Consider the following 20,365-nt stretch of genomic DNA (forward strand, 5'->3'; position numbering starts at 1 on the left):
GCAATCTCCTTGCTAATTTCGTGGGAGTAGTTTCGAACGTTGTAGTTGGTGTTTGTTTTTGTTTGTTTTTCTTTGGAATGCATAAAAAACAAATATCAATTTCCACATTAAATATCAACACCTCATTAAGTTTAGTTTTGTCATACTGTGATGAAAAATTATTCTCGAACGACCACTTGATCTATGGTCATTGTCTCAATCGATGTTTATATAATACATTCAAATTTTACAATTTATAATAAAAAATTAACAATACTTATTAAATGTTATATAAAAATTAGTAGGAATTATGATTATTTAAGATTATCTAATAATTTCTCCATTACGAGATATTAATTTCGTTTACCAGACTCAACTTGCATTAGTAGTATAATAAGTAATAATATAGTATAATAAGGAGAGTTAAAATAAAATAATAAATATTAATAAGATATTTGATGAATAATCGTGTCTATATATTATTATTCTCTAAAGAGAAATAGTTTACGTTGAAGCCATAAAATTAGGGAGCAAGTTCCTATAAAAGTCAACATCACTCGTCAAAATAGACGTAACTTTTCGTCCTTGCGTGAAAATAATTAATAAGGGTTAAGTGAAAGGGATAAAAAAGGTGGATGATTTGTATCCTTAAAAAAATGGGTAGGTGAAAGAGGTTGTAAAAAATAGAAATGTGTTTGAACAAATACAAGTCTAGATTCATTGTCAATGTTATACTCTCCAAAAGAAGCCAAACTAGGACACAACCTGTGATGGTATACAAATATTTTACATATTGAAAAGGAAAAACTTGCGAATCAGTCTGTCTACATAATTAATTTTGTCCTTGAACTTTCACTAAATTTACGTGGGAGTGGACTTAGAAATTTGAAATTGTGTTTCAAAGTACCACTTTAGCATTTTTTTTTAATATAAAATACTTAGAATCATATTTTAAATCACAACTTCAGTATTTTTTTAAAAAAATTACAGCTATAAGATCGTGTTTTAAAACATAATTTAAGTTATGTTCTAAAACACGATTTACCCATAATATGTAATATTTTCAAAATCTCTCAATTTCTGTAATTTTTTTTTTAAAAATTACCCTACACCTGTAAATTCATATCATCATATAAATTACATATAGTTAAACAATTGTGCATATTCGTCATTTGTCTTCCTTACAATATGCATACTTCTAGCATTTCAAAAAATGTTCTTGCCCACCAAATCTTGCATGTGCTTTTACATCCATGAATAATCACTCGATTATTAGCTTATCAAACAACTAGTTCAAAGTAAATTGTAACAGTAATAGTAATAGATATATAACAAGGCAAGAGTGGGGTTATTCTGGGCTAGAATAACAGAAATTTATCTTAGCAGAGCTGTGCCTTACAAATTAGAAATATTTCTTACCAGACTCTATTCACAATTGCAGTCCGGATTTCCCTATCTGTACAATTTCTCTCTCTCCTTATTTAGTAAAAATAACATCAAATCAGGTATTCATAATACATTAAGAAAAGTGCATCAGGGTGATCTTTAGGTAAGCTGTTGATATAAAGGTAGAAACGCAACAGGTCCTCTTTGGAAACTGTTTCAGCATCAACAACATCTTCATCACAAGTGAGTACCCATAGATCCTCAGAATTAACTCTCCTTAAGCTACCACGGCAAAAAGGGCATGACTCTGACCGGGTGTTCCTGCAGGTTGGAAAGATTCAGCATAAGGGTGTTACAAATGATGATAAACTAGAATCACTAGGGTCAGCTAGTGGTGGAGAGTTTGGGTAGTATGCATGAGATCTAAGGCTCAAACTTAGTGCAATCATTGTACACACACACACACACACAATGATGATAGACCAATTTGAACATACAGTTAGACGACTAAATGTGCATGTTTAATATGAATACATACCACTTGCGGTAGCATTTGATACACATGGCATGACAGCAATTAGGCAAAACCATTTTGGTGCAAGGCTCTAAGCATATCCCACATTCATCTTCTCTTTCCAAATCGATATTGATTAGTTTCTCATCACCTTCAATCATTTTCTTGCCAAAACTTGAGCCATCTATGCTAGAATGACCTTTCTTACAAATGTTCAACTTCTCCAAGCTACCATGAAGCCGCTCGAGGGATGGAAGGATAACGGCTAAAGTACGATATTTAACCCCAAAAAACAGTAAGGAATAATAAATAAAGGCAGCCACAAATATAGCATTTTATTTTTTAGGGTGGAATAACTAAAATAAAAGGTGCTTTTTGAGAGTCAAAGATTCGCGCACCATAAAAGTCCCGGATGCTTGCTTTCCTTCCATGAGAAGTCATATTTGATCTACCATCATTGTGTACCTTTGGTAAAAAAAATAAGGGGGCCAACAACAACAATAACAAGAGAAAAGCAAGGGTCAAAGCCAATTTTGTTGAATCAAAAGTTTATTACAAGATGGTTGTTAAACTTTTCACTTGGTCCCTATTAGATTGTAGTCTCTACACAAGAAAGCTGTAAATTTTAGTTGCAGTTTATCGCCATCAGAAAGTTTTTATAGTGCTAGAAATGCTTCTCTAGTGTTAGCACCAGAGACCAAAATATAACTTCCATCCATCTAGGTATTTACCTTGTATACAACTATGTGGAAGAGGTCAAGATATCTGTGTAGAAAGCATGTACAAGAACATTCCATCCACTGTAGCAACAACAGAAAGAGAGGAGCCAAGTGGTTGTACACCAATTTCATTTGGAGAAGAGTCCCACCCTTGGCTCTGGGAATTGCAGCAGCCCTAGAGAGCACACACCCAGTATTCAAATTCAGAGGATGCACAACACAAAAAAAGAAAAAAAAAAAAACCATACACATAGTATATTTCATAGTCCCTAACAAAGAATTTCACAATCAAATTTACCACCAAATTCCAGTCTGAGACACAAATTCAATGAAAAAGCACCAAAATTTCCCACTTTATCAACCACTAGAAAGCAATTAAAGATGATCAATCTCAATCAGTAACGGGCAGATCCTTATCAAGTGATCATGACACCCCATTTCAAGTCCTAGACCCTTTAATCAAGTCAAAACCCGTTCTCTACAAAAAAAAAAAAAAAAACCTTTTTTTTCCTTTTTTTTCAATTTTCATAAAATAAAATAAAAAAACTATACATAAGAAGAACGAAAGTGATGGATAAGTTGTTAAGATGAAGAGAGAGAGACAGATGAAACTAACAAAGCATTTGCATGCTGTATATCAGCCTCTAGCAGTTTGAGGGAATCCGAGTAAGGTAGCCGGGAAAAATGGTATGCCATCATTTCCATCTTTCTTCTTCAGAGCAGAAAAAATATAAAAAATCAATAGGGTCTCAGAAAAGAACAAAACTTCCTTCCTTTTTTCTCTCCCAGTAGTTGTGGGGTGTGTGTGGAAGGATGAAGAATCTTCTTTTTAGAAGGGGACCTAATAATATTAATCAGTTAATCCAATAGATGAGGATGAGGGAACAGAAGAGAAAAAAAAAAGGTTTTTGCTTTGGTAGTTTTGTGGTGGGTGAGAGAGAGAGTTGAGTCAAGGGAAGGAAGAAACAATGAAACGGAAACGGGCATGCCGTACTACGACGTTGCGTTTCGTTGTTTTCTATGAGACCAGTTCTAGGGTGGAAAACATAAACATGTTTCCACTATGGGGAAGTTTTATTGGACCATTAGATCTTTCTGCTTCTAAATTAATGGTTCATATTCTTTTTATTATTTATTTTTTCTTTTTGTTTTTTAACTCCTTTTTTTCCCAAAATAGCCCTCCATTGTCCCTACGAAATTTATAACAATGACAGACTCAACTCAACCGCGAAGGAGGAACACAGATGTAAGAGAAACTCAGGTGTCGCCGGAAAATTGAGTCTGGCAACGGCGTCATGGTCTGCAGCATCGAAGAGAAGAAAGAAGGGAAGAAGGAAAGAGGAAGAACAGGAGAGGAAAAAAAAAAGAAAATCATGAAAAATATGTAACCATTAGATTAAAATATAAAAAATCCAACGGTTTAAAAAAACTTTTCCATGATGAAAAATATGCGTAACTTTCCCACCCTAAAAGGTCTTTCTATGATAGTGTTGTGTGGAATGCTGAGTCATATGATGTGATGAGACAACACGAGTGTGATAATATTTACTACTGTGCTGGCTCACGCAAACACTGTGTTTTCTTGTTAATTAATTCAGGTTTCGTCTCTTTGTAGAGGGAAAGGAATCAACAGGGTCCTGTATCTATATGGATAGAGATATTAGTATATACGTAAATTTTGTGTGTATTTTTTGTTGGAGGCAAAAAAATTTGTGCAAAATCTTATTATATATTGTTTGAGAAAGAAAGTAAAATACTAAGCATGTAAAATTTTAATATGAGACGATTCATCCTACCCTTAGTTGTGATTAGGTACTTGGGGAAATTGCTATAAGCAGTTGATTAAGATAATAAAAGTTAACATATTTACTAAGAGTATTTGTTGTGTTTATCTAAAAAAAATCTAAATAAAGAGAGTATTTGTTGTGCTTTTTTTTTTTTACAGCAAATTATTTCAAAAAATTATTGATGTTCCAAAAAAGAAAGATAATTAAGTTTTTTTTTTTTTTTAAGAAGAAGAAAGATAATAATGGTTTGGAGATGATTTTCTGTTTCAGTTTTTTAAAACATTTGAAAATAGCAAAAGAGCTCAAAATCGAAGTGGTGGAAAGGTAGCCTTTGGTGTTCAAGTGGTCGACGAAGGAGACCCATTCCAGCTAGGGGTGGTCGACGGAGGGTAGGGTTTCTGCGGCGGCGGGAAGGGAATGGGTTTGAAGAAGATAAAGGGAGAGTGGGAGTTGCGGGTGCGGAACAGTGCGATTTCGATTCCGTACAGTGCTAAGGCCACGCGCGCCGCATCTTCGATCTCACCCGCACCCGCGATACCTTCCTCTGCAACTCCATGATCGCCACCTACTTCACTGCTGTTTGGGTATGTGAAGGGGTGGCACGGTGGTGGTTTGGGCGAATAGATCTGGTGAGGATGCAAGCGAAGTTGTAATTACCAATGACGTCGTCGCTTCTGGTGGCGGCCTAAGGTCCGATGCCGCCGCCGCCGCCTCTGGTGGCTAACCGGCGTCGGGATACGGCGAGACGACAAAGGGCGGTGAAGCGTGAGGTTGTAAAATCAAAAACAATAACCATTAAATCAAATTTTATTATTGGGTCATATGGGATAAAATCTGTTTTGAAAAGACCTAGAAAACTCATTCAGCCTCATTTGTTCGACACGATTATGTTTCAAAATTACATTTTAAAACAGAAAATCCAAAAGGAACAGCCACCTTGAGCGTCACCTTAAGTTATTTAACAAGATATTCTATATTTTAGTACCTGTTTAAGAATTTCTATAACAAGATCTATAGTTAAATAAAAAAATTCATTACACAAAGACAGAATCGTAAAATTGATATATTTTTATATTATAAATAAAAATACATACATCATTTCTAAAATGAGACTGTTGTAGTCTCATTCTTCTCACTCTCTCGTTTAAACATTAGCAATATTTTACACATTATTTGCATAACATAAGACTATTTTTATTTTTGTCATCTTAGTTTTTTTTTTTATTTTTCGTTTTACTCCTCTCTTTTTTGTTTTTACATTTTTCTTCCTTCTATTCTAGTCTTTTTTTTCCATTCAATCCCTATGAGTTGAACTTCTGTTACATTTGATTTGAGAAAAAAAACGAAAATATCTCCATATTACAACTTTACAAGGACCAATTAAGAATTTTTTTCTTCTGAAAATTAAGAAGTTATTTATTCACCAATTTTTTTAAAAAAAGTTATTTAATTTTTTTTATTTTAATTTTTACTTTTAAAAAATATTTTACTTGCTATCGTTTTCTCTCTCCTCATCATATCTGAACGTGTGTTGACTGGGTATTATGAAAAAGGAAAGGGTATTTGTAGGATTCCTTGTTTCAAGTTGCCAAGCTTAGACGTTTACCTTCATAGAGTTTGTTTAAGATTATTGTCTTATCATAGATTCCTTGCATTAATTTTAATGAATTTTTAATTATTATTTTTTATTATACCAAAACACATCCTACTCATTCATTATTTAATTTATAGTAAGAAATCTCTTCATAAGAATTAGCAGTTCTCTCTCCCCCTTCCACCAATTGAATCAGTTTTTTTTTTTTTAAAAAAAATTGTAATGTGAGAGGGAATATATAATGACAGTCAAACTATCACTAATTAAGATATTGCACACGTAACACATTAGGTGACGATTTAAAGTACAAAATAATTTGGTTAAAAAACATTATGGAGTTCAACGAGGTTTTGTAAACGGGTTGAAGTTGAAGAAAATTTTGATTCTTATTTTTATAGCTTTTTAAATCATGTATCTTATCCTGATTTCCTTATGGGATTCACATATGGGTGGCTCCTCAATAGAAAACAATATGTTATCACCTTTGAAGCATATCGTTGAATATTTTACACAATCTGGCAATTATTATTACATTATTATTCATCTTACGTTTTTATTATGATTAGGTGAGCATAGATGCACAATTCATCAAAATACGATAAAATCTGAAGATTCTGGATAATAAAGATAATTACTCTGGCTATAATTAATCTATCTATAGTGATGTTTATATAGTAAATTAGATATAAAAAGTTTTAATGCCTTATTTGATTTTATTAGTGTAGTATTTACATAAATAAACAAATAAAAATATATTTCTAATATAGTATTAATTAAAGTAATTACTAAAGATAATATATAATTAAACTTAATAATATTATATTAATTATATTTAATAAATGTAATATATATATATATATATATATATATATATTTATTAACGGTATGACTTTTCATATAAATCTAGTTTTCCATTCCAGTTTACAATAAGCAGGTTAAACAAAAGAAAAATCTGGAAGAAGATAACAATTGGTTCCAAATTTGGAATGTTGTCACTAGTCAGTGTCAAACTGTTACTGGTGAAAAGTACATATTGGTAGAATAATAATGGTTAAAAAGAAGTAAATATAGAAACAAAATCAACACATGGAATGTAAGGCATGTCCAATTTAATTATCTTGCTGATGGAAGGCAACCATTTGATACGTCAGGGCTCTCAATTTCAAGAAAGCTTGTGAGTAAAGTTTTCCGGGAAGAATGTGGCTTTGAACTACTACTACCTGAAAATGATGATGAAGACTTTAGCTTATTCTCTGTTCCTTTTTCAATCTTGATAGCATCTTGTATAGCCAAAATGATTTCTTGCATCCTTGGCCTGGAGGCACCATGTTGTTCAACACATTGCATGGCAATTTCAACCACCCTCCAAATGGACTCAGTTTTGGCATTTCCTTCTAGAGAAGGGTCAATGATGCTCATTGCATCTCCTTTATGAGTTAAGGATCTTGCCTGCAAAACGATGCTTTTTAAACTAGTAAGATTTTAATGCTGATTTACCATTAAGTCTACAACAGAATTTTTAAGATATGGTTAGTTGAACTTAAGTGTGTTAAAATTTTGCAATATACTTCTGGGCTCCTGGCAGAATTAATTGCATTCGATGTACAATATTGTACATGTTCGTGTTTTATTCTTGTTTAACATCCTTTAATGATGTCAATGTTTCATCTTGTGGTTAATGAAAGGGAAACATACCCAGTGAACAATGTTCATTTCGTCACTGTAATCTTCAGATGACACAGGCTTTTTTCCAGCAATCAGTTCTAGCAGAACAACTCCAAAACTGTATACATCACTCTTTTCTGTCAATTGCTGACTTGCATAGTACCTGTAATTGTAAAGAACAAAGACAAACTGAATTTGACACATTCAAGGAAAAAGATAAACACACATGAGACCCATGACTTACTCAGGATCCAAGTAGCCTACAGTTCCTCGTGCAATGCTAGATATATGGGTTAAATCTTCTTCAGCTAATCTGGAGAGTCCAAAGTCTGATACTTTTGCTCTCATATTGATGTCTAGGAGAATATTTCCTGTCTTTATGTCACGGTGAATGATACTAGGATTGCATCCTGTGTGTAGGTATTCAAGACCTGTAGAAATTGGAATTTGTTCTTCATCTGTTTTAACTTGGGAGTTAAAATACTTTACAATTTAAATGTTTTTAATTCTTCCAAATATGTCAAATTTTAGTTTTAATACTATTCCTCATCAAATAAATGGCCTATTATTATTATTATTTAGTCATAATGTGACATACGTTTAGATACGTCGTATCAGCAATCACTCTGGAATATATGTGACATAAGAGTCATTTTCAAATCTTTTAAAATTTATAATAAAATCAAACCAACATTTTTTTTGAAGGACTAAAACTAAAACTTGTCATATTTATAGGAACTAATAAACATTAGACCATACTAATTTTACTTATGGACCGTGAAGGTAGTCATTGATCAACCTTTGGCTGCATCTTCTGCAATACGAAGACGAGCTAACCAGTCTAACTTCTGCTTCTTGAAACTCTCTGTCATAACATTGGAAATATATGTCATGACATAAACTTTACTATTAATTAAATAAATGCATACGGGGTTGGAGGTTAGCCATTAGACCATGAATGTGATCCCGTAAAGTGCCATTGTGCATATACTCGTAAACCAGAATATGCTGACATTCTTCTTCACAATATCCAATCAAGGGAACCAAATTTCTGTGATGAATTCTGGATAGGAGGGCCACCTGCATTTGTGACTCTATAATCAAATAACTGAAAATTAAGATTTTTCATGTATTATGGTTGTTACGTTTAGCCATCTAAGAAATCCATGTTTTAATGCAGCTGCAGTTAGGCATGAGCTGGAGTCAAGAAGGTTGTGACAGTGAGGTATTTACATTTTTATTTTGGAGAATGCCATACTAATGAAATTCATGGAATCAATTCTTTTTGGTTGATATACACTTCCTAAGATAAAAATTATTCACAACAGAACTTGTTGTCTATCAGAATTCAAATTGGAAAATGCTGAAGGGACAAAATTGAACTCTACCTCGTTAACAAATTGCTGGTTCCCGTGACAAGATGATTCATTCATACTTTTAACTGCTATTTCTTTTCCATCTCTCATTTTCCCATAATAGACAGATCCAAAGCTTCCTTTGCCAATTTTCTTTGAAAAATTGTCAGTAGCTTCTTTCAACTCCGAGAGTGTAATATAGCAAGTAGTATTTTCATCCATTAAATTTCCACCCCGAAGAAACGAGTATCCAGGTTTACTGTTAGTGCGTCCAGAAATTCCTGATGGGGACAAAAATGATTGGTTGAAGAAGTTTGATTGTAATCAAGTTGAAACAAGAGCATTAGATTTAAACTGGATGGCTAACCTTTTTCCTCACGTTTCTTTTTAGACGCCTTTCTCCGTGTATTAAGCAATAGTACCAAACTTACTAAGAATAATATTAATAGAATCACTAGTACTCCAATTGAAATTCCCAAAACCATCTTAAAATGCTTCTTCTTTCCTCTGTGTAGTTCAGCATTACCATCATAGCTGGAACATAAATTAAATATGGCTGTTACTTCAATCTTGGTACAAGACTAGTTGAAAAGATCCTTGTTCTATTATGTTCAAACTGATTCCATTGTCAAGTCAAATCAGTGAGCATTTAAAGCAATTGCATATACATGAACAATATGTAAGAAAATTGTTCCGTTGCTGAGCTTACTTAAAAATGATTTTTTTAGATATTAATCCGGCTGGTATTTCCCCGCTAAATGAGTTGTTCTGTATGAACCTGTCACAGATTCACAGATGCCGTGTGATTAATAAACATATGAGGATAGCAATATCAATTATGTTCAACTAGGAAAAGTCAGGTTAACTAGGGAAGTACTTCAAGTGCTGAAATTAGAGATGAGAAACATTTAAGTGCTACATACAATGCCTGTAAGCTTGGCAAACTACCCATGTCAGATGGTAGTCGACCTGTCAACTTGTTGTTCTCTAAATGCCTGCATGTCATCAATTAAGAAATGAAAATACAAAAAAGGAAAACATAGAAAGAAGAATTTTTGGAGTTAAAAACTAATAAATTTGAAATATGAGCTGAAGTTTTGATTGCGCTCCAACCCTCCAAGGAGGGGCATGCGTCAAACTCAAGAACTTACACAATCTTTAGATTTATAAGTTTGCTCATGTCAGGTAACTGTCCAGTAAGCAAGTTGCCATCTAACCACCTAAGTAACTCAGAACGAATTACAAGAGAAATCTCATTAAAAATCTGTAAGTAGTTCTATTATGAAGATCAATGTACTTACAACTCTGTCAATGCTTCCATATTGCTAAGCTCAGATGGGATTTCACCCTTCACATTCCTTCTCGAAAGAATTCTAATACAAACAATTGCAATTAGTAAAAAAATATTCAGTTTTAACTTCCAATAAATGTTTAGCATAGCAAAATGTTCAGTGAACTTTTTGAAATGTTTGATCATGAGTTTCATCATGCCACAGCCTATTTTATTCCCAACATAAATAATACAGCATTTGCCATTCTATTATTCAAACTCTTTTGATGCATTTTGGAATTCAATATTCTTAAGTATTCAAAAGCTGTTGTCAGAGATTAGTGATTCAAAGAATGACAATTCAATCGCTATGAAACAAAATTGTCAACAAAAGTGATTGAAGATGTTACATTTTAGTAATTCTTGGAGGTGTGGTGGTACTACAATTCACCCATTCCCAGGGAGTTGGAACACAAGGATCGCCTTCGTTTGTCTGGGAACTTTGAGCAGACAATAATCGAAAAGCATTTACAACAGTTGCTGCAAAATGAAAGTGTGGTTAGAAATCAGTTCATCTGGCTCAGCATCAATGCTTATGCATTATGAAACAAAATGTCTATTTTCACAAAAAAAATAAAAAAATAACAGAACTTACTGTCTTGCTTGTCTGTTTTTGAAGCAATCTGTACATATTTACTTATTTCCAGTGCATTTAGAAGAGGTCCTCGAGTAGAATCCGGGGTCATAACAAAGGAGAATGATAAAACAAACTCCAGAGTCACATTCATGTAACTTGGTTCATATAAAGTGTAGCTCCCATTGGCATTCTCGGCAATGTTAACTACTGCATTGCTATAGTCAGCTATATAAGGTTGCTTTAATTTGAATTTTCGACTCTCGTTCTGACCCAAATCTTCAATCTCTGCGAAATATGCATAAGCTCGAGCATTGGCAGGGAAGTCTTCCAGGTTCAATCTGTAGCTGAGTACTCCTTTTGTGCCAACAACTGCAGTTTGCATAACTTTAACAGGCGGGTATTCTCTTGTCTCTATATCTATGTTCCTTGTTGTGCTAATTCTTTCTGTGCCTGGTGCCACTCCAACAAGATAATTTTGCCTTTTAATAAGATCAGAATCCCAAATTCTATCATACGGGTCATCCGGGTACCTAAGAAACATATTGGCTTAAAAATGTTAAACCAAACTCATGTCATCACTCATCACATTAGTTAGTTGTTCTTCCCAATCAAGCTAACCATGCTGCAATTTTTCCTTGAAAAGGCAATAAGGTTTTATACTTCTACTGATGCTTATTCTCTGAAGGAAAATTTTGGAAAGTCTTCTCTTCATTCATTTATGTGCCAAAAGCAACATCAAATTTAAAAATAAAAAAAAGGGAGCTTTCACACCTGACAGCATCCTCAGTTGGAGCACCAAAGTTTATTCTTGCAGCAACTTCCAAGAAGAAATTGTCCTCAAAATCCGTGGCATACATGGAAAGATTCAAGGGCCGCAACTCAAGGGTAGATATAAAAGGAGAACCAGTTGTAGCACAGCACATGCAAACATCAATAGAATTTGAGGGTGCTCTGATGATCATTTCCTTAACATATATCCTTGAGGCATCATATATTGACACTGTGGCCCATTTTGTTGCATCCAAGTAGAGCTGAAACTGAGGGTAAGTGTCTCCACTGTCCAAGCTTCCATACTGAAACGTTGCTCTCACCAAATATCTTCTTCTCTCTTCTGTGCTTAGTGTGTAACAGTACTTCTTGCTCTCTATGGGAAAGTCTCTTCGCTTTTGATACTGCACCATGCTTCTATTTGGACTTTCTACTTCCACTGAAATGCCATGTTGCATGATCCTAGAATCTGAGATCCATGCCAACCCCGTGCTGGTATCAGTGTAATTACTTGTCCCTCCACAATCAATGCTAACAAATTCTGCAGGTGAAGAAGTTTAGATTGTGTTTTGTATCATTACATGACATGATGGTTCAAAAAGAAAAAGAGAAAGTTTTAGCAATCATGGTTTATGGTTACTTCAACTGAAATTGAATTGAAAAGTATACGAAACTCACCTTCAAGTTGGCAAACAGCAAATGATGTCAACAGAGGGATTAAAACAAGAAAAAGAGAAGATAAATCCATGGATGTAAGGAAGAGAAAATAATAATTTTGCTACAAGAATTTTAAGTGGTTGATTAATTTAACTGTTTGTTTTGAGTTGAGAGCATCTCAACTAGAACCAGCTTTCTCCCACTAATTAACTTTAACTTTTTGGGTCGATGACTTTGTTGAATGTTTGATTATTCATTCACGTTCGTGTCTTTATCTGTTCTGATGTTGGAATCCTCTTTTTCCTACAAAAGAAGATTTTAGGTTAACCATTTATTTTTCTCTATTATTTTTCTAAAAAGAAGTGACACGAAAGGAACAAGCACAAGCTACAAAGCGACCCATGCACTTATTTTTATTGTAAGAAGCTCCTAAAAACAATTAACAATTTGTCTTGGGGCTTCGGGACAACACGAAGACATACGATGTCGTGTTGGTAATAGGTTGTATCTTTGATGCCACCATGCGCCACATTAATGGTATTAATTTTTAGCAATATTTTGCACAGAATTTGACTTTTGAAACCACCATCATAAGTTGATGATATATACAAGAAAACGTTAACGAGGTACTAATATATTATGAATCGAAAAGGGCTTAAACTACGCTAAAAGAATGGCCAAAGCCAAATGATGAAAAAGAGGTACTACGTAATTACTAACGGAGGGCCATAAATTATGTACTTCAATTTGTGCTTTTTCAGACCGCAAAATCTGTGTTAACTGTGTAACTTTGGACCATGTTGTCTTGTGCTTTTTTATGTTTGGACCATTGAATGAATAAAACAAGGGGTTACAAGTAAATGGTAAAAAAAAGTTCAACTCAACCCATATTAACTCTGAAGATTTGGTTAGGTGGGAGAACCCAACCACTCAATAATACTCAAAATTCTCAATTTCCATACTTTCAATTTAGGAATTTGTAGTGGAGCATTCATCTTTTACCATTTTGGATATTCATTTACAATTTTCACCTTAAGCACTCAAATTCTGAGCGTGTGTGTGTGTTTAAACCACCCTCATTTATCCTCTTCAAAATCACCCAACATAGCCTTTTAACGTTGGAAAAAGTGTGACCTCGGCATGAAGACAGGCCAAGTCTAGAAGAGTGTGGTCCATCTCGAATCGCTGCATCAATCCAGTTGTTCAAGTAACAGATTTCACATTGAAATGTTCCAAGTTTTTCTATTGCAACTTGCCATCAGAAAAGGAAAGCCCTTCAGACTTCAGTTTGTTCTTTATTATTTCCCGTATGGCAGCATCCCTCTGACTCTAGTATTGCAAGTTTTCGCATGCAATACGGGACAAAACAAAAATGCAAAGTTAGAACTTAAGAGATGATATCTACGAGGTGAGTATCAAAACAATGTTGAAAATTGAATAATAAAAAAACTTATTCATATGTCAATGTATTTTGAAGTATATAGTATTTTTTATATATGTTTCTTTATAATTTTTAAAAGTTTTTGTTTTTGCAATGGTTGTTATTGGTTTTGAAAAGAGCTAGACAAGTGAATGATGTTGCCCATGAACTAGTTAGGGTGACTTTATTTATGTCTAGTCAGCATAATTTCTATCTTGTATTAAGACTTTAATTATAAATAAAATGGCATGAGTATTATTGTTTAAAAAAAAAAGAGTTATTGTTTCAAGAAGTTACATATTAATGTGTACAGTTCATTGTATTGCTGAAGTGCATAATGTACTTTATAAATAAGAAAAAAAAGTATTTTGAGTTTTTATATTTTGTTCAAACGTGATTAAAATTCTTATATTTTCATATTGGTAAATTTGATCATTAAACTTTCAAAAAAAGAAAAACACGAGGTAATATGGTTCAATTCCCATGGGACTCAACACAAACACGTTCTCTACATCTCTTTGATAAGGGGCCCCAACTGGCCATGACTCAAAAAATAGATATACGTGGGACTCAACAAGCTCAGGAGCAACAACCACCTTCGTCTTCAACTCTTGTTGCACTTTTTGTTGCTCTTTCTCTGTGAGATGCAACAATGGGTTGTACCATTAGTGCCCCTCCTAGCACAGTCTGATCGAGAACTCTTGAACCATCTATAACCACCTAATTACATATGTGGCGGCGTATTGTACTTGCACTATAGTAACAAAGAATGAAAGATCAATAATAATTCATAAAAGTTTAACAAAAATAACAAGATTTAAAAAATAATAATATTTTTTTTCATACATGACAGAAACAAGTCTGGGAGCCAAGCTTACCTATAATGGAGCTTTTATTGTTATAATAATATAAATTTTAAAAAGTATTGATGAACGTAGTGAACTGCACATATGTAGCAGCTAAATTGGACTAACAAAGTTGGCATTATTTTCCTCCCATGCATGTATAATTTGTCACTAGTTTGAAACTAAATCAAGTATGCATAAAAATTTGTTTGATGTTCCACATTTTTTTATCACTAGTTAATATTAAATTGTTTGATAATACTTGAATTTGATCTTTAACGAAAATAATTTTTATCAAGTTTTACTTATATTTTTGTCGAACTCTAAATTAATCAAATTTCTATGAACCAGATGATTAAAACAAAAAATAAAAATCCCTCTTCTTCTTTCACCTCAAGGAAGAGAAAAAAAAATCATCCAGACTTGTCAAATCACCATCTAAATTAAGGAAATCTATTCTTTATATTTATATATTCACGCATTTATGAATGGGAATCCTTTAATGAAAATTAAATAGTTTATAGCTCAAATATAAGTTGTTCAATCTTCATTCTCAATCCCTAAATTCGCTGCTTAAGCCTATATACTACACAATCACCATGTCTAACCACGACCTTATTACCAAACGATAAACCAAACCTAATCTGCTTTCATGTCTCGATCTTATCCAACAATGCATGATGGACTCCCAAATGTTTATTGTAAAAACTAGTAGTTATTAAACTTTTAACAATCAGAAAGACGTAAAACATTTATCATATTTTTATAAGAGATATTGCTCTAATAGCATCTCAATAATCAATGAAATATATTAAATAAAAACATCAACTTTTTTATTTTAAAAGCATAAAAAAACATGTAGTATTTTTATTTAATTATTAAAAAATTATTCTTAAAATTTTGCAGCCTTATTAAGTTACCATCAAAGCCAAGAGTACTAACAAGTGCATAAACTCTTTTTTTTCGGGTTTGTGAAACAATAGGGTATTCTTAAAGATTTTGTTTATTTTAAACTATTTATGAGACTCCACAAAAGTACAAATTATGAGATCTCCCAACAATTTTTTCCCCTAAATTTTGAACTCACAGCTGTCCCATAAAGATAAATGTTTACGTACTTACCACCTTGATACTTGTAAAATTTAATTGCACAAACTATGTACATTTCAAGTACTCAAGTATTATGAGCATAAGAGCATTACACAAATTGAGTTTATGGATAGATTGTTGGGCTGCATTTCTTTCTTGGTTGTTGCTTCTTTCACCCAAAAATTGTTTTCTGCATCTTTTTGAATGTTTTTTTTTTTTTGCCTTTGGATTGGTCAATCAGGATTGTAAAAAGTGTAACTAATTTGAAAGCCAAAAAAGGGTGTAGGAAGCAATTTTTTAGTGCAGAAAGCAATAACCTCTTTCTGGCTTTACGAGCTCAAATTCTTCTAAAATAGCGAAATAACTATAGAGCCAAACCCAAAAGAAAATTCTTTTTGTCAGGCCTTCTATTGTCACCAAAGGCCCAATAATAGTCATGTGCATGTTGTTGGGCTTTGGCATCCATTGAATTGCTACACCACTTTGCCACAGGAAAAAGAAAAAGAAAAGGCGGCAAATTATAAGTGCTTGGATCACAGTGTTCCAACACTACAGTACATTCAAGTATGTATTTTTTGAGAGGGAAAAAAAGTACATACATTCAAGTACACTTATTTTTCCCTATAAAAAAAAAATGCACATTTCTTTCTAGTTGAATACATTCAAGTACATTTTTTAAATACACATGACAAAACCCCACCCTCCGTATTTAACAATCAAAATCTGCTATGGCATGACAATAGGATCAGAAAATATGTGAAAGCAAGTGGCTCAAATGATTAGGAGCAAGCATATTCTCCCAATTGAAGTCGCTCATTGCATTATTCAGCATATTCTCCCAGTTACAATTAAGAATAGTGAAAAAAAATTCGCAATGAAAAGTAAATAAATTCCGAAACAAATAAGAAAAGAATATACAGGTAAAGAGCAACTGAAGAAGCATCATGTATAGAGGGAGAATATATAAGGCAAAACCATTTTCTTAACTTTGCATTAATTAAACTAATGAAAAGCTATTCCACTTAGCTGAAGTTGCATGGAGTTGATCCACTTTGTGATTTGTGAGTTGCCAATCATTCGCCGCCTCACCACCCTCTCTTTATATAAAATAATTCTCTCCTTATCATAAAGAATTTCTTAGTGGGAATTTCCTTTTTAGGGTCATTCAATTTTTGCTTACTACACTTATTTTCCTTTTTCCTTTTTCACTAAACCCCCCTCCGTACTCCATCCCACTCAACAAAAGTATAACCATTAACCCCAAACCTCAAAGTGAAACCTCCAAAACAAACTTTTCCCCGGACAAAAAAAAAAGGATGATGTCAATTTTAAATTTCATCTCAACTGTGCAAGTATTCAGTTATCTCATTTGGCTTTTGCAGATGATATTATGCTTCTATCTAGAGGAGATATCCCTTCTGTATCAACTATGTTTGTCAAGCTTCAGCACTTCTGTAGGGTTTCAGGGCTTTCCATCAGCTCTAATAAATCTGTCATATACTCAGCCGGTATTAAGCCTCATGAGCTTTCTCATATTCAGCAGCTTACTGGATTTAGCTTGGGTGACTTCCCTTTCAGATACTTGGGTGTTCCCCTTTTATCATTTAGATTAAATGTATGACATTATGCTCCCTTGCTTTCCAAGATTACTACTGGCTTGATTCAGGGATGGAGCAAAAAGTCTTTATCTTATGCAGGTAAGTTAGAGTTGATCAGAGCGGTTATTCAAGGAATTGTGAATTTCTGGATGGGGATTTTTCCTTTGCCGCAATCTGTTATGGACCGGATCAATGCTTCGTGCCATAATTTTCTGTGGGGCAAAGCGGATATTGGCAAAAACAAGCCCTTGGTTGCTTGGTCAGTAGTTTGTTCTCCGAAAAAAGAATGGGGTTTAGGCCTTTTTAATCTCAAGGACTGGAACCTTGCGCTTCTTTCCCGTATCCTGTGGGACTTTCATTGTAAGAAAGATTCTCTATGGGTTCGGTGGGTTCGATGGGTTCACCATTACTATTTCAGAGGGAGCGATGTGTGGAATTACAATACTTCTTCATCAGATTCAATTTTGATAAAGAAAATCATTCAAATAAGGGACTTTATTATCTCTAAAGAGTTAAGTACGGAAGAGGCCAAAAAGAGGATTCAATCTTGGAGCACCAATGAACAATTGCTTGTTGGCAAAGTCTATGAATACATTAGAGGTGTCAAGCCTACTGTTAGTTGGTGTTCTGTTATATGGAGCCCAGCAATCCCCCCTAAGATGTCTTTCATTTTGTAGCTTGCTAAAAGGAATCGACTGCTTACTCTTGACAAAGTTGCTTTTTTGAACAAGGGTTCCTTCTGTCCTTTATGTTCAAATGAGCCTGAGTCAAATGCTCATTTGTTATTTTCTTGCAGGAAATCTCTTCAAGTTTGGGCTCACATTCGTGATTTGGCTCCTTTCCGCAGACGTTTCACTTCTTTACAGCGCATTACTGACTTTTTAATTAGGGGTAGATCCACATCAGGTGTTCAAGGAAAATTACGTTGTCTGGCTATAGCAATTACAGTTTACTGCATTTGGTTGTCTAGGAACAAGCTGATTTTTGAAGATTATCAATTTTCTGTAATTGAGGTTATTAGCAAGATTAAGTTTCTTATGTATAGACAAGTGCACCTGTTGCATTTGTTTTAGCATCTTGATATAGGTCTTCTTGTATTAGGGAGACTTTTGATTTTCTTTAACTGCGGGGTATGCCCCGTTTATTATTGTATCATTTTGGGTTTAATATAATTTACATTTTTCCCAAAAAAAAAAAAAAGAGTGAGTAAGACATAGCTTATATCATAAGATCAAAAATATTTAGTAGTTTTTATTGGTTTTATTTTTTTTTTCTTCTAAACTTTAGACTTTAATTTTATTTCTATGAAATGTAAATTTTTTATATTATTAATCAATAGAAAATTATTGTATGATTTTTAAGATAACTATTACTATAAAAGTAAATAAATTTATGATTAGATAACAGTATATTACATACATTATTTCCTCTAAACTTTAAGGCATATAGTATGCCATGGTCTTAAAATGTGACAAGTCCCCATCTCTTTAAACTTTTCATATTGTACTAAGAAAATGAAAGAGAATAAATGGGAAAAGAAAGGGAGAAGAAAAAAAAAAACCAAGTGCCCACTTTGCTCTTGCTTCTGCTGGTCACGGAACTTAAGTGGCATTTGATTCAAATAAACCATTGTTTAAAAGAGGTTTAAAGAAGATGCCACCTTTTAGGCTTCATATGCGTTGCAAATGGAGCTATCGCAGCCTTCAAATGTTATATTGATAGGGGGATCGTGGCCTCTATCAATGAACGTGATTAGAGCTATCTATCCATCCCCTACATTGGTACGCAACAGTTGTAAGTTGTAACACTATTTCTTTCGTTTTTCCCTTTTCCTTTTCAATTTTTTTGTAGGTATATATAAATATAGTGTATAATGTGGGTCTATTAATTTACGTTGATTGGATCATCTTATGTCATTATGGAGCACGTAATGGGTCTATTGATTATAATGCAATGGGATAATTAGATGCCTATTGATTTTTATTTTGGTTTGTTTTAGTGCAACCTCCATTAATATTTAGTAATCCTCTATGGTGACTTCCAACTTCAACCCTTTTATTTTTAACAAACTATGTTTATTATTTGCATTTAAGGAGTAGTATTGTTGCCTGGTTAGTGGTCATCACCTTTTTTTTCATTGTGGTGATTAAGTTTCCACCATAACATTTACTTTTAATTTTACAAATGATCAAGGTAGTTGTATAAGGTTTGGCTCTTCGGTTGGTTTGGAATCAACATAGGAGTTAAAAAAAATTACACAGCCTAGGAATATCATAGTTCTATCTTTTTACAGCAGTTCTTTGGTAAAAAAAAAAAAGCAGCCCTAGTTCTAATTGTTCTTTACATAACGTGTAATCGAATACTATTAATTATTTTTGATAAATTAAAAAAATTGGCATATTACATATAAATGATCTAAGATTATAAATTTATGATGAGTTTGTTTGGTATAAAATATTCACTAATTTTATTAATAATTAATCTCCATTGATCATCAGGAAATTTTTTTTTTTTCTCGACTCCATTAAAAAATTAATTAACTTTAATGAGATTTCTTATTTTAACCACGACTTTTTTTATTTATAGGACTTTTCAAAATTTAAGAAAACCAAATTTAATACCACTCAAACTAACTTTTTTTTTAGGATCAACCAACTACTTATTTGTGGTGATTTAAGACTATTTATTAATTTTTCCTCTTTTGCTGCGTGCTATAATCCTCATTTCGTCATATTTACGTGGTTAGATTGAAAATGTTACTAATAATCAACAAAACGGAGAAAACACGCACCAATGGTGCGGAGACAAACAATTCACTTGGGGTATTACTTATTAGTGTGTCTTGCCCTGACATTGATGTTTTGTCCCTCTGCGTTTTGATGTGTTTTGTCTTGGTTAGAATCGGAATGCCTTCTTTTTGAAGCTCATCGTCATTTAGGCGTTGACAACATCATGGGTTTCTAAACCAGAAAATGTTGGATGCTTATGCTAAGACATATATGTCGTATAAAATTGCACCATTTAACCATAAAATAAAGTTCCAAGTACATAAAGTTGCTTTGAATTATAAGGGCTTACTGGG

General features: G+C 33.2%; 2 protein-coding genes across 3 annotated transcripts; both read right to left on the bottom strand.

Moving 5' to 3' along the window:
* Positions 1-1,333: 1,333 nt before the first annotated feature.
* Positions 1,334-5,247, bottom strand: LOC100790422 (E3 ubiquitin-protein ligase AIRP2). Of its 2 annotated transcripts, none has more exons than XM_003524831.5 (5): positions 3,215-5,247; positions 2,611-2,773; positions 2,278-2,344; positions 1,904-2,144; positions 1,334-1,686 (listed from the first exon to the last, which is right to left on the bottom strand). In XM_003524831.5, exons 1-5 carry the CDS (start codon positions 3,301-3,303, stop codon positions 1,476-1,478), a joined length of 771 nt encoding a protein of 256 aa, XP_003524879.1. In that variant the 5' UTR covers positions 3,304-5,247; the 3' UTR covers positions 1,334-1,475. The 2 variants fall into 2 exon arrangements, with proteins under 2 accessions (XP_003524879.1, XP_040871426.1); XM_041015492.1 differs by lacking the exon at positions 3,215-5,247 and adding an exon at positions 2,897-3,162.
* A 1,701-nt stretch (positions 5,248-6,948) lies between these two features.
* Positions 6,949-12,684, bottom strand: LOC100790944 (probable LRR receptor-like serine/threonine-protein kinase At1g67720). Its single transcript, XM_006580042.4, has 15 exons — positions 12,353-12,684; positions 11,678-12,215; positions 10,925-11,436; positions 10,680-10,809; positions 10,301-10,372; positions 10,151-10,219; positions 9,923-9,994; positions 9,709-9,777; positions 9,367-9,533; positions 9,033-9,280; positions 8,598-8,724; positions 8,444-8,509; positions 7,889-8,075; positions 7,675-7,807; positions 6,949-7,428 (listed from the first exon to the last, which is right to left on the bottom strand). Exons 1-15 carry the CDS (start codon positions 12,420-12,422, stop codon positions 7,093-7,095), a joined length of 2,796 nt encoding a protein of 931 aa, XP_006580105.1. The 5' UTR covers positions 12,423-12,684; the 3' UTR covers positions 6,949-7,092.
* Between the last annotated feature and the right edge of the window lie 7,681 nt (positions 12,685-20,365).

Source organism: Glycine max, chromosome 5 (assembly GCF_000004515.6).
Source record: "Glycine max cultivar Williams 82 chromosome 5, Glycine_max_v4.0, whole genome shotgun sequence".
Lineage (NCBI taxonomy): Eukaryota > Viridiplantae > Streptophyta > Magnoliopsida > Fabales > Fabaceae > Glycine > Glycine max.